The sequence below is a fragment of the Tympanuchus pallidicinctus genome, unplaced genomic scaffold (assembly GCF_026119805.1).
Source record: "Tympanuchus pallidicinctus isolate F22 unplaced genomic scaffold, pur_lepc_1.0 scaffold15, whole genome shotgun sequence".
Lineage (NCBI taxonomy): Eukaryota > Metazoa > Chordata > Aves > Galliformes > Phasianidae > Tympanuchus > Tympanuchus pallidicinctus.
Window position 1 is genome coordinate 97033 of NW_026294669.1, and position 13300 is coordinate 110332.

The window sequence follows — 13300 nt, forward strand, 5'->3', positions numbered from 1 at the left end:
TGAAATAAACAAGAGAGTTTGACAAAGCAGACTAAGCTAACAAAAGGAGAATAAATAGAAGTCCTTGTGTGCTCGTCAGTAATCCGAACGGATTTGATATGCCTTCCTCTGTTTATAGCCACGCCACTGGGACTGAAAACACACACAAGAAAAAAGGTGACTTTTCAAAGTGAAGAGCAGTAATTTACTATTCGATGCTTCTTTCTGCTGCTCAGTTTCCACTTCCCTTTGGCTGAATAAAATGTAACACAGACATGCTCATCTTACAAGACATGCCGTAAGAGATATGCAGTGCAGCCTTCACTATTTCTTCCACCACCAGCTGTCGTTGTGAGGGACTTAGCAGCACCCCCAACAAGGACAAAACACAGCTAGAGAACAAATGACTAAAACTAAACAACCAAAAGCACCATCCATTGCACAATTCTCAATGCCATCTTCAATTCTCCAAACCCACGGACTAATGGGAAGAGGGAGAGAAGTAATTTATACATAGTGATTCCCAGGGAGAAGATAATGAAGATAATTGTGCATGGCAACTGCTTGACTTGAACAAAACGAGTCAGTAAGCGTGCGTGTGGAGAGCAACTGACAAGTACAAGCTTCAAACAGAATTAGGGGATTTCATACCTGCATGCAAGTGATGGCTGGAACTTGCTTCTTCAAAAACCTCATTCTGGAGTTGAATTCCTGACAGACAAGACAGCCTCGACAACGTGCCTGAAGCTTCACCATCAGGTTCTCTTTGGCCAGCCACAACTGCTCTCGCTCGTATGCTGCCGTGACTCCAGATACAGTGCTCTAGATTAGTGTTATGGTAGGAAGAAGAGCCAGGAAGAGAAAAGGGAGATGCAAAAATGACATGTTACACAGCGGCTTCTGTATTCTGCTCAAGAGAAACTTACAAGTTGCTTTTCGGTGAGCAGCAACACCACCGTCTTGTTCTGGTGATCAAGGTGTGCACATTCTCCACAATAGGACAAAGAGGTGCTGACGTGCAAAGTAGACAACGAACAGGGAAATAAGATACAAAGCTTGCTAACATCACTACTGAGGTGAAACATTACATCTCAAAGTTGCAATAAGGCCTGAAATAGGGGCAACTTCAATTTCAGAGGAAAAGAGCACGTACTTTACCTGCATCTCCTCCCGTGACAGCTGTGTGTCATTCTGCACAAATTCTGTCGGCTCATCCCATCCTCCCTCTCTGGTCCTCACGTTATGATAATGATGACAGCCTCCTCTCACCCAGTGTTTCACCCGTTCACTGCCACTGCCTCCTGAAAGCAGAAATGCTGCTATGTTGAAAGCAAACACCTATCTATCTTCCTCACATACAAATACTACAGGAAGGAAATGCATGGAGAGGGCCCTTCCTCCAAGCAATAGAAGGAACGCCGCAGATTCCAATGAACCACCGCAAGAACTACCTAAGCACAATATATTCTACAAGTGGGGAATATTTCACTGCTACCTTTTTCATTTCCTTCCTACCTTTTTTTTCTTTCCGTTAACAAAGACTTCAGTTTACAAGGCAGCCTCAATTTCCTATAACATGAGATTCTAACAAGATACCCAGAACGCAAGACTGCTCCTCACATTGCTCCCCCTCTGCTTTCCGTTCTACTGGCAATCATCTTGAATTTACTGCACTAGCAGGTAGCTATTGGGGTTCACCTGTGGCCACTTTTCTCCTTTCGACTTCTGCCAACTCTCGCTGGTATGTCTCTGCACACTCTGCAGCGACTCCGTACAGCCCCACATCTGGTGAGCACAAGGCACTCAGGGTAGGGCTGGTATCTCCGTGACCGACTGCTTCATTCACGGCCAGAATGCCTAAGGAAACTTCAACAACAGGAGAGGGCAGGTTACCTGCGCAGTCAGGAGCTCAGTGGCTCACAACAAACTTCAGAGAGCAAGGCACTGTGCCAGTGTACACAAATACCTTCCTGTATTTATGCATAAAAATACTGATTAAAAAAAGACAACTTGGTGTACAACAATCTTTTCAGTACAGTGTGCATCTGTGTATGGCACAGTGTCTGACAGCGCTTTTTTTTGTGCTCTTAGTCCTACCATGGTGCTGATTTATCAACAGTATTTCTCTACAACCTTTTCTCCATTCACTCAGCTGTACTCTGACAACAGCTGTAGTCCAGGCAGCTTCTTCTTGCAGAGCCCTGCTACAGCAGACAACTGACTCAAAAAGCACCTTTCCAGTGACTGCACCGTTCCTAGCAAGAATAGCAACCTGAACACAGAACAGGTTATCAACAAGAACAAGATGAGGAAAGAGCAAACCCAGGGCTACTCCAGAACTCTGTTGCAAACACAGTACAAAATCAACCACAGGTATCTCACCGAAGCAGTAAACACGAGATACAGTCATTTTCAGCACTGAGCAAATGTCTGTTCGCACACACAGAGGTAGAAGGGTATCTGAAGATCTTATTCAGGCTCAAAGAAACAGACTTTAATCCTACTTTTGACCAAATGTTCTTGGGCACAGTCCACCTGCCAACTGCACTGATTTGTGTTGTTACCTGCACTTAGTGCAAAAAAAAAAAAAAAAGAAAGTACTTTGAGAATTACTTCATAGAATTCAGGCAACAGTACAACACAAATGAAAGCTAAGATGCACCACAACTGTGCACATGAACATCCTCTATTGGGTTGACTACCCAACCACAGACAGACACAGTGATCTTGCTAATGTCAAACACTTGGACAGAGATTCAATAGGTATCTCTGCCTAGGATGTAACACAGTCACAAGCACAACTGAAATGACATATCCTTCCAAAAAGATTTAAAGAATTGAAGTTCAAAGGCTGTGACATTCATTCTGGAAAGAAAAAACTTCTACACCTACCTGAAGCAAACACTTGTATTTTAATTTCCTTTGCATGTGTACATTTCTTGCTTGAGCCAAGGCACAGCTGTTTCATCCTGAGTGTCCTAAAGAGAATATGATGAGGAAAGCATTCGCAGCATGAGGAAAAGAGCGTCACTGGTTGTGCAAAACAAAACCACCACCTCTGAGCAATTGCAGTTTCAAGGGATACAGGAAGCACTTCAGTATCTTTCTAATCAATTTCAACACAAGGCCATAATGGACATTTGTTACTAGCAGAAGCAACTACAGCATTACCAGGCCAAAACTCTTCTCAGGACAAGGAACTCCCACCAAGAGTTCCAGCAGTGGTATCACTCCAACAAACATCAAGGCATCCCAACGCCAAGCAATCTGCACTGCTCAGTCCTAAAGCTGTATCTGCCAATAGGACGTGCCTTTCCAAGGAGCCCAAAAAAGAAAATCACGGAACAATTTAAGATGGAAAGGGACCTCTGAGCTCAGCTGGTACAAACCCCTTGCTCCAGCAGGGACACCGAGAGCACATTATCCAGGACAGACCAGATCCAGATGGCTTCTGAACAACTCCAAAGAAAAGACTCCAGTCCCTCTCTGGTCGACCTCCGCTACTGCTCAGTTACCTCCACTGCAAAGTGCTGCCTGACGTTTAGATGGAACCTCTCGAACCCCAGTTTGTACTCAATGCCTCTTGTCCTCAACTGCATCCTCACTTCCAGCTTTCACATACACTGAAGAGATTCCCTCCATGCCCTCTCATCTCTAGACTAAAGAGTCTCCTCCCCCTCAGCTTTCCTCTCTGGAGAGCTGTTCCAGTCCCTCAGGCACCTCAGTGGCCCTACGCTGGCCTATCTCCAGTACACTCATGTCTGCTGTCTGGGGGGGCAGGGCAGAACTGGACACAGTACACGAGCAGCCTCACCAGTGCCAAGTGCAAGGATCACCTCTCTGCTGAAGCCTTCCAGGCAGCACGAGCACACTGCCCACTCACAGCCACCTGGCTGTCTGCCTACCAGCACTCCTAGCACTTTTCCTGAAAAGCTTTGTTCTGCTGAGGTCGACACAAACAGAGACTAACAGGAGTCCTTTCCCAGTACCAGGCTGCAAGGAGTTGTTCAGGGAAACTTCATGAAGTGGAAATGCACATACAGGAGCAGCAACCAAAAACCGAGGGGGAACTAACACAACAGCAGGCTGCTCTTGTCCCGTCCACAAAGCTTTGCAGATTTCTGTACCAGCAAATCAAAAAGCACTGCATGTACTGGGGGTAAATACAAATGTACAACAGTAAAAGCATCTCTCAAGTCTCTCTATTAACAGACCATTTGCTGTGGAGTACTGATCACACCGTATCTTATGTTTTGGCTGAAGAAACTCATTAAATAATGTTACACGCAGAAATTGTCCAAGAGACAAGTGTTTAGCAAACCCCAAAATACACATAATGAACAATAGTCCAGCAGCTGCCAAGCACAGCTCCTCCACCCCCACTGTTGCTTCCTGGGGGTTACTATGGAAGGAGATCTGAAGAAGCAACGGCCATCCCTCCAACAACCCCTGATGTGCAAACAGGACACAGGAAACATTGACTTCTGACACGGATTAATAATCCCCCTGCACAAAGAGCCACTATATTCCAGCATGAAGAGTTCTGTGGCAGGACTGACAATTGACATTTCCTTACATACCCTCCACATTACCACTGCTTTGGATTGAAACCCACATCCCTTTAACAAGTCTTATCGGAATGTCCAAGGAGTCCCATGACTGCTTCAGCAATGTAGAAATTCCTGTTGGGAAGGGTGGCAGACTTAGAAGAACAAACTCTTGCACTGCCATCTCTACCAGCACAGTCATCAATCCCAGGACTGTCAAAGCCGTCTGATCTTTCCCGTGCATTTACTGTCACAGTCCCCCAGCAGGGACACGCGCTGTCACACACTGCAGGGTTAACACTTCTCTCACTGCTCATCACGTGAGAAATCGCATCATACGCCAGATCCCCTGCCTTGTGCTGAACTGCAATCCCTCTCAGTCCCAAGCTACACAAGTCACCAGCTAGTAAGCACGTTGACTCAGGACACAACTGTTCTACCCACAGTGCTGGTCTGTACCACGATCTCACCATCGCTGAAATTGCTGCCACGTTGCAGGGAGGAGCCCCACATTGAACATATGCCTCAATGAGGTAATTTCACATCAACTGAAGTCACCAATCCAGCCTGGCAGAAGCTTACGTGCACACCAACAACAACTCCTTATTTCATTCTCACTCAGTAGGAGGAAATGCTTCAGCACAAAATGGGTTCCTGAGGAACAAGAACCCTTTCAGGGCCTCTGAGGAAGCTGCTCAGTGATCTTCATCACCAGCGCAGTTTTCGGACACTGCCATCGTGAAGGTTTACACTTAGTCAAAAAAAACAAAGCAAACAAACATACTAAAAAACACCCATGTTGAACACAGTATCATCTCAGTCTCTATGCTAAAATCCTTGCTGGAATTAGAACAATGAGCTCCACAACTGAAAAGATAGTACAAAAAGAAATTAAACACGCGTAGGCAACTGAAAGGAAGCACATCTGCTACTTCTGTGTAAGCATAAGGAAATAAAATAGCATCCCACTCATCTGTTAAAAAAAAATAATCAGTAGCATGTACACCACAGAATCACAGGGTTGGAAGGGACCTCAAGGATCACGAATCTCCAACCCCCTGCACGAGGCAGGGCAACCAAACACCACCCATACAGTGTTTCATCTTCCTTCCTAAGCCAGTAAGGTGAGATCATTCTTCCTCTCTCCATTTTCACCTGTACATACAGACCAGTTACACAAAGAGGCAACTCCATCTAAGTCAGGAGAAGTCCTGGGCTACCACAACAGACAACCACCATGCACAAAATGCATAGCATCTGCAGCGTCACCTAGCGAGTGACAGGCATTCATACACATCTTGCTAGAAGCATATATTTTGTTTTCTGTTTTCCCCTCCTTCTGAACAAATTCATCACCTAACAAGTTTTTTTTCCTATTTCTCAAACCTCATTTTTGCTTGATGTAACTACACCTATGGACACATTTAACAAATAGCACTAAAAAATGGAGACTGAACGAGACTTGCATTTGGAAATTCACAGCTATTAGGATAAATACTGCCTTCTTATAAAAACAAATGACACTGAACACATCTCCTCATATCTCCAAAAAGAAGGTACGTCTGCCACTCTGGACGTACAATTAGCTAGAGCAATCCATCTCCAGCAGTTCATATCTTGAAGCCCATCTCTGTAGTTCACCAAGATTCACGTGTTATGCCTGCATCTCTCTTTCCTTCATACAGACAGATCCAAACTGGCCAGGTAACATCAGCTGATAGCATGCAGCGTTCACCCTTTCATTTCCAGATCTGTTTCCCAGCTTTTCTCCCAACGTCAGGAATGCCCTCAGTACACAGATGCAAAGGCTTCTTGAGAGGTACTTTTAACTACACCCACCTGTGCTTTCTCTCTCTTAGCCCGAAGCAGTGTGCCCTGATAATGCTGACCTACCTGTGGGGTTACACCCTCCAGTTTTGCTGCAGGAATCTGTATAAGGCTTGCAGAGCTTTTCTGGTGTCTCCTTCATCCAGTGCCTCGCTGATAAGCCCAACAGCCAAAACTCCTACAGAGAAAGGGATAGAAGAAGAAATACAAGATCCAATCCTTATCCAATCCTTTACCATCATCACAAAACTGTGCTTTGGAAGAAAAGTGCTGTTAGTGCTAAACCAAATACCCGCTGAGAATAGCAACATCTTAATAGCAATCATTTTCTACTAGCAAAGAAAGCAAGACCACTTCTCCACCTTCAAGAAGCCACACACTTTTGGACACAGTAATAAATAAAGGAAAAAGGAGAAAAAAGATCCCTCGGGGAGACCACATGAATGAGTTCTTCAACACGTAGCTCAAATCCACTAGAAGGGAATTATCAAAACCTCAATGGCCAGGGCTAGTAAGTTACAAGCTTGCAAGAATCCTTCAGAATCAAGCTCTTCACACCAAGCTATAGCTTTGCACAGAACGCCATTCAGAAATACACTGCCTTCACTTCTGAAATACCAGCATTTATTGGATGCATGTACTAGGAGCTGTATTACAACAGATAACAGTGGGTGCTGCCAGGGACAGCGAGGACTACAGCTCAACTAACTGAAAACAGACATAAATAGATAGCTTGCAGTTAGCTGAATGTGAACAAAGCCTGAGTCACACATGCCAAACCTACAGCAAATCACAAAGTCATCTGGCTTGGAATGGACACCCAGAGATCGTGTGATGCAACGTATATTGAATATTCAATTATTGCTTGCTGAAAGAAGAACAGTTCAAATCACAGTTGGAGAGTTTACAACAAAGATCTTTCAGAAGAAAGCGAGGAGCTCAGAGTGGATACAACTTTGGTTAAAACACCCAAAGACTGCAGCTTTTTCTTCTGCACGCAGTAGGAGAATCACAGTGTGGAACGTTTTATGGCAGGCACTGCATTTGGACAGAGCAAAGATTAAGGAACAATACACGCTAGGGACACCACAGGAACCAGGATTGCTAAGAAGACCGTACGACTGCTGTAAAAAAGCACCATGTCAAGGACCATTTAATTAACTATGCTCTCTTTAATGACAAGGTCACCTCTGTATTTCACCTAGAAAAGCCCGTTGAGGGCTTTTTGGATTTCAGTCAACTTTTCAGCACCGTTTCTCACAGAATCCTGGACAAAACATCCAACATACGACTAGACAACAATACAATGCAGTGGGTGAATGAGTGGCTGAAGGGTCAGGCCCAAAAAGCCACAGTAAACGAGGTCACATCGCTCTGGCCGTCAGTCACTCCGGGGGTTCCCCAGGGCTCTATTTTAGGGCCAGCTTTCTTGAATGCTTTCATAAAGACTTGGATGTAGGACTAGAAGGTGTTACGAGCAAGCTGACTGACAACACTAAACTGCGAGGAACTGCTGAGTCTGTGGAGGGTGAAGAGGCCTTGCATAGAGATCCTGAGAAATTAGAGAGCTGAGCAATCACCAACTGCAAGAAATTGAGTACGAGCAAGTGACAGATTCTGCACCTGGGAAAGGGCAACCCTGGCTATACACACAGACTAAGGGGGGAGATGCTGGAGAGCAGCCACGATGAAAGAGATGGGAGGGTCCTGGTTGACAGTAAGTTGAATACGAGTCAACAGTGCTCCCACGTAGCCAGGAGGGCCAACGGTATTCTGGAGTGCATCAAGCACAGCACTACTAGCAGGTCAAGAGAAGGGGACTGTCCCACCCTACTCTGCATTGTTGTGGCCTCATCCTGAGTACGGTGTACAGTTTGGGTCACCCCAGTAGGAAAAGGACATAAAACTATTAGAAAGTGTCCAAAGGATGGCTACAAAGATGGCGTAGGGTCCAGAGGGGAACACATACGAAGAGCAGCTGAAGTCCTCAGTCCAGAGAAGAGACTGAGCAGAGACTTCGTGGTGCTCTACAGCTTCCCGACCAGGGGGAGCAGAGGGGCAGGCACTGATCGCTCCCTGGCCAACAACAACAGAAGCCAAGGGAACAGCCCGGAGATGTGACAGGGGAGATCTGAGTTGGATTTCTGTTTCCAGTGGTCCCGCACTGGAACTGCCTCCCCCAGGGCAGCGGTCACAGCAATGAGCTTGCCAGAGCTCAAGAAGCATTTGGACAATGCTCTCAGACAGACGGTCTGATTTTTAGGCGGTCCAGAGCCGAGCCAGGACTTGGACTCCATGATCCTCGTGAGTCCCTCCCAACTTGGGATGCCCCGTGATTCCACAAAACTTGTTACCTACACCAGTGCACAGAGGCCTACTTCAAGAACAGTATGAAGATCTACAGAAAGCCTTCCTTTCACACGTTATTCAAAGTTACAGCTGGTAGTGGACCAAGACTACCATGAGAATTCTTTCTGTCCTGCACTCTGTTTTTTAAACGCACACCATTCCACTTTTTCTGTGAAGCGGGGCCATTGAATTGTTTTCTAACCGTGGATTTCAAGAACGCGGTGAAACGTATTCATGTCATTCTGAATTGTCCTTATTCTTCCACATCAATTGTCATCACCTCTAAATGATGTCTAGCAAAAATCAGCTCTGTGTACATTTTACATATTCACATACCTACTTCTGTTCTCAGTCGTATGCCATCAAACTGGCTTCCCATATACACTTCTATTTATCTCTCACACTAAGAGAGATTGCAGGCAGGACTCCACTGTTTTTACACAGAAGCATACAGTAAGAAAGCAAACAACAACTCAGTATTGTCCAATTTATGCTTTTTCTCTATTTCTTTCTTGACAGAAAACTTGAAATTCAAAATTGGAAACGTGTCCAAGTAGTAGCAATGAGCTGCAGAGAACACTTAACAAAATCCACTCCAAATGTCAGGCCATTCTTCCTCTTCCCTCATTCGGTAGTGCTAGATTTTTTCTGTTCTTACTGTTCTCTACTCTACTGTATTAGTGATTTCACAGCCTAACACACACAAATACCTAATGGTAGGCCTTCTATTAAAACATCTAACATTAACTATTGCTTGCTTCCATGACTGCTAGCGCGCCAGATCTTTCATCTGAAGTTTCCACATCACCAATAACTAGATGAAATGTGTTTCAGTTGAACTGTTGGGCAGTTCGTGTAGAGAATCACAGATCCACCAAAATCACAGGGGTTGGAAGGCACCTCTGGAGATCATGTAGACCAAACCCCGCACTATAAGCAGGCTCACTAACGTAGGTTGCACAGGAAAGCACCCAGGTGTGTTCGGAGTATCTTTGCACAGTGATGTCTAGGCCGTAACAGCATGTTTTGTCTCAGCACCACTTGCATTACCCTCTCAGTATTATCTTAGCCCAGAGAATGCCTTCCTTTTTTCTGCCCTTCATCTGACAACTCCCCGTCACCTGGGCAGACTACGGTACAGACTGCTTGCTTCCTCCTACAGTGTGCACATACACAGTATGCACACCTTTAGGCATGCTGCTCTCCCCATGAGTGCTGGGGGAAAGTAGGAAAAGAAAGACCTTTCTTACAAAAACACACACACTACGGTTGACACTACTCCATCTCATGAAGAACAAAGGAAAACACACATAGCAACTTTTGACTCAGGAAAGGGCACAGAGGACAAGCAGTCATTATCCTTGATTAATTAGCCAACAGGGGCAGAAAAAGACTACTCCGTGAAACAACAATATGTTACAGCTCCTCATTAGAAAGCATTCTTGACTTTGAAACCAAGTTTCAGGACAGTAGAAGGGTACATGTGGCTATGGCTTCAGGACTTCCTCAGACACTAGATAAGAAGTATCCATGCACAGGGGCACACAAGAAACTGAACATAGTTGCACTGGAACAGGTTGCCCAAGGAGGCTGTGGATGCCCCATCCCTGGAGGCACTCGAGGCCACGCTGGATGTGGCTCTGGGCAGCTTGGTCCGGTGGCTGGCGACCTGCACACAGCAGGGGGGCTGAAACTAGACGATCACTACGGTCCTGTTCAACCCAGGCCATTCTATGATTCTATGAAACACTAACAGGTGAAAGAATTCAAAAGGTTCCTACCAAAACTATGCCATACAACGTCAACTGATGTCATTATAAAATTCTCTGCCTTTTATGGTTGATGGTTTGGGTTCTCTGTTGTCTCTATGGTTTCAGGGGTTACAGGAGTGTTACAAGAAACGAGGAGCTGGACTACATGAACTTCCAGGCTTCTGCTGTGATGCCTCACAAATACAAGGCTGCAAAACTAGTGCTTTGGTGCACGCATGCACATGGCGTGCACTTGTTTGGCTCACGTGATCAGAGGAACTGAAGCCACACAGGAAGCCCGTGTCTATTTGGAGATCCAGGAAGCAAGGCAGTCAAGATTCCAGGCTCTGACATCACGTTTAAGCCTCTCTAGGTGATAGCCTTTTCAGGGCAACTCAGCTCCACAAGAAGCAGTGGCAAAAGGCAACTATCTCAGGCTATATGAATCCAGCAACAAGATTGTTCATTGGCATGCACCTACTTTTAGCACACCTTATGATCTAGGATCAGTCTAGCACTAATCAAGCAAAACTTACTTTCATGTTCTTCATGCACAGCTAAGTGCACACCATCCACACGGGACTGGATATCATTCCACATGATAAACTCATTTTCTTCTGCACGCATCTGAGCCTTCAGCTTCATCACATCATCCACACATCTGTCTAAGAACAAAAATCAAAACCAGCAAGTATCACGTCATGAAAAACTGGCCAGGGAACACACAAGACAGTAATGAGAACTAAACACAAAATGGAAGAAGTAACACAAGGGTTAAAACTGACATACACGAAAGAAAGAAGGAATAGGAAAAAGACAAAAGACCGTGAGCAAGGTGGTCAGCTCCAGTGCAAAGCAATCAAGAAAAGCACTGAAACACCACATGACACTTTCAGACAAAAAACACAGGGCAGGAGCTGGCCTGGTGCAATTGAGAACCTCGAAGGGCCACAACATAGCTTTGTTGTGAAACCTTGATAAAGGTCTGAGAGACGGCACTCAGAGCAGATTAGTAAGAAACGGGGAAGGCAAAGACAAGGTGCAAGAACCGAGAGAGAATAAATTAATATTGGAGTAAGCAGTGATAGAACCTGAAGTGTAAGGGGAAGAAAAGAAAACCGAACCTCTTGGGAATGTAAGCAATATCAAAGACGGACAGGAACCTTCAAAACACTCACCTCTGACAGTTCTCATCCTCAGTGTTTGTCAGCCCTGGGACAGCATTGCTCAGTTGTCTCCATACTGCACTCACATCCCCTGAACCCAAAGCCCTGATCATCACAGCCACAGAAGAGAGCATCTCTACAGCAACAGATAATTCTGCATGGCTGAGGTTACCCTGCATACAAAGGGGAATACAGATCAATTACACTTGCTCTGCAAAACTACTGCTAGAGCACCAAGAGATTAAAACAGAATCTCACAGTGCCGAGTAGCTCAAGACTTCAAGATGAAGCATCCCGTCAGAACAGACTAAGCATCAAGGCAGTTCTACCAACACTCAAGACAGGCACGTTTAGTGAAACAGACAAGGCAGATTTGGTGATCCATATCAATTCACAGACATCAGAAGGCATTACTGACATCATGGCTTTGTTGCTGCAAGGCGGCCAGCTCCTTGGGATGAAGATCGGCAGCAAATGCATAAACCTCTGCTAGCTGGGCCTCTGGCTTCATCATTTCTGCCACAGTCTTCTCTGCATCACCCATTCTAATTGCTGCATTAGTTCTGCTCGCTGCTGCCAGCCCCAGCAGTTTGAAGAAGCAGCACATCAAAGAGGCAGCATGACAACAACGGCGGCAGACAGTTGGGCTCCCAGTCATGCAAGCACTTGTGCTGCATTCAATAGTAAGAACCTAACCTAAAAAAAACAACTTCATTCCCTTATAGGTTTTCCAATCAGTTATTTACCCAACTAGTCCTGCATTACTGTAAACAACCAGACTACACAAGGCCCTCTTTAAAGTAAGACTCATCTTTAAACCAGTTTACCTGTTGTCTGATTATCAGAGGACTGTCTCACCAACTTCTGCCAAGAAGAAGCCTCAAAACTGTCCATGTTTTCCATCGGTAGTTCATCACAGCTTTTCCTTCCAGTATCTATGACTGGTCGGGGCAGTACCAGGCATTCTACAGTGTTCTCTACACCCTACAGTGCTTGCACTTGAACACAGCACCAATGGGAAAATAAACACCAAGCAGCACGGAGAACCAGGAAGGCACTTGGAAGGCAACCTCCTAGTTCCTACACCTGCACCATCTCCCTCTTGTCATTTCAACCACCTGTAACCAGATCCCTATCAGCTTTCTTTTCATGTGTTCTAAATCGAACTAATTGCTATGGTACAGCCAGAATTAAACACTGAAAGCTTCTGGAACTTTCTCCACAAGAGAGTTTTGCATGGTGTCAGAAGCACCTGAGTAAAAAAAATCCAGCCACTGTGATCTACGTTTTATTTGCTATCTGATACCTAGAAACAGCCATGACAAAACAAGCTGAAAGTTCCATAGCTCAAATCAAGTAAGCCTTATGTCAGTAGTCAACAGGTCAGCTAGTTTTAACACCTCACGGAGCAACCCAGATTTCTGTCACAGTCCATGGAACAAAATTTAACACAAACTGCCTAGGAAAAGAATTATTGAAGGCAGACACAAGTCCCATGCTGCTCCGCATTTCATCTCATCTGCTGTTATCTCAAGCAGTATTTTGAAGAGCTCGACAGAAGACAGAGCCAGCTGTCAGGATTCTTTTCCATGTTCCCGTAGCCTCAAACTACTTGAAGAACATCCACGATAGTCTGACATAGCCCTGCTATAACCTCATGTGAACACCAACACTGCGCTTT

General features: G+C 45.3%; 2 protein-coding genes across 2 annotated transcripts in view; both read right to left on the bottom strand.

Annotated features, from left to right (window-relative positions):
* LOC128077339 (ras GTPase-activating-like protein IQGAP1) overlaps positions 1-13300 on the bottom strand; it is a 98233-nt gene that overhangs the window by 52962 nt on the left and 31971 nt on the right. The gene's annotated exons all lie outside the window — the stretch shown is intronic.
* On the bottom strand, positions 61-2439 carry LOC128077342 (ras GTPase-activating-like protein IQGAP1). Its single transcript, XM_052676457.1, has 5 exons — positions 2362-2439; positions 1678-1845; positions 1138-1280; positions 631-801; positions 61-132 (listed from the first exon to the last, which is right to left on the bottom strand). The coding sequence occupies exons 1-5, from the start codon at positions 2387-2389 to the stop codon at positions 76-78; spliced, it is 567 nt and encodes a 188-aa protein (XP_052532417.1). The 5' UTR covers positions 2390-2439; the 3' UTR covers positions 61-75.

Bases quoted from the DNA above. Each gene is read 5' to 3' on its own strand.
- LOC128077342 (XM_052676457.1), bottom strand. From the start codon at position 2,389: ATGACTGTATCTCGTGTTTACTGCTTCG. The intron at 1,846-2,361 runs GTGAGATACCTG...CTGTTGTTGAAG, and splicing joins ATCTCGTGTTTACTGCTTCG to TTTCCTTAGGCATTCTGGCC. The intron at 1,281-1,677 runs GTGAACCCCAAT...TTCTGCTTTCAG, and splicing joins AAGGAGAAAAGTGGCCACAG to GAGGCAGTGGCAGTGAACGG.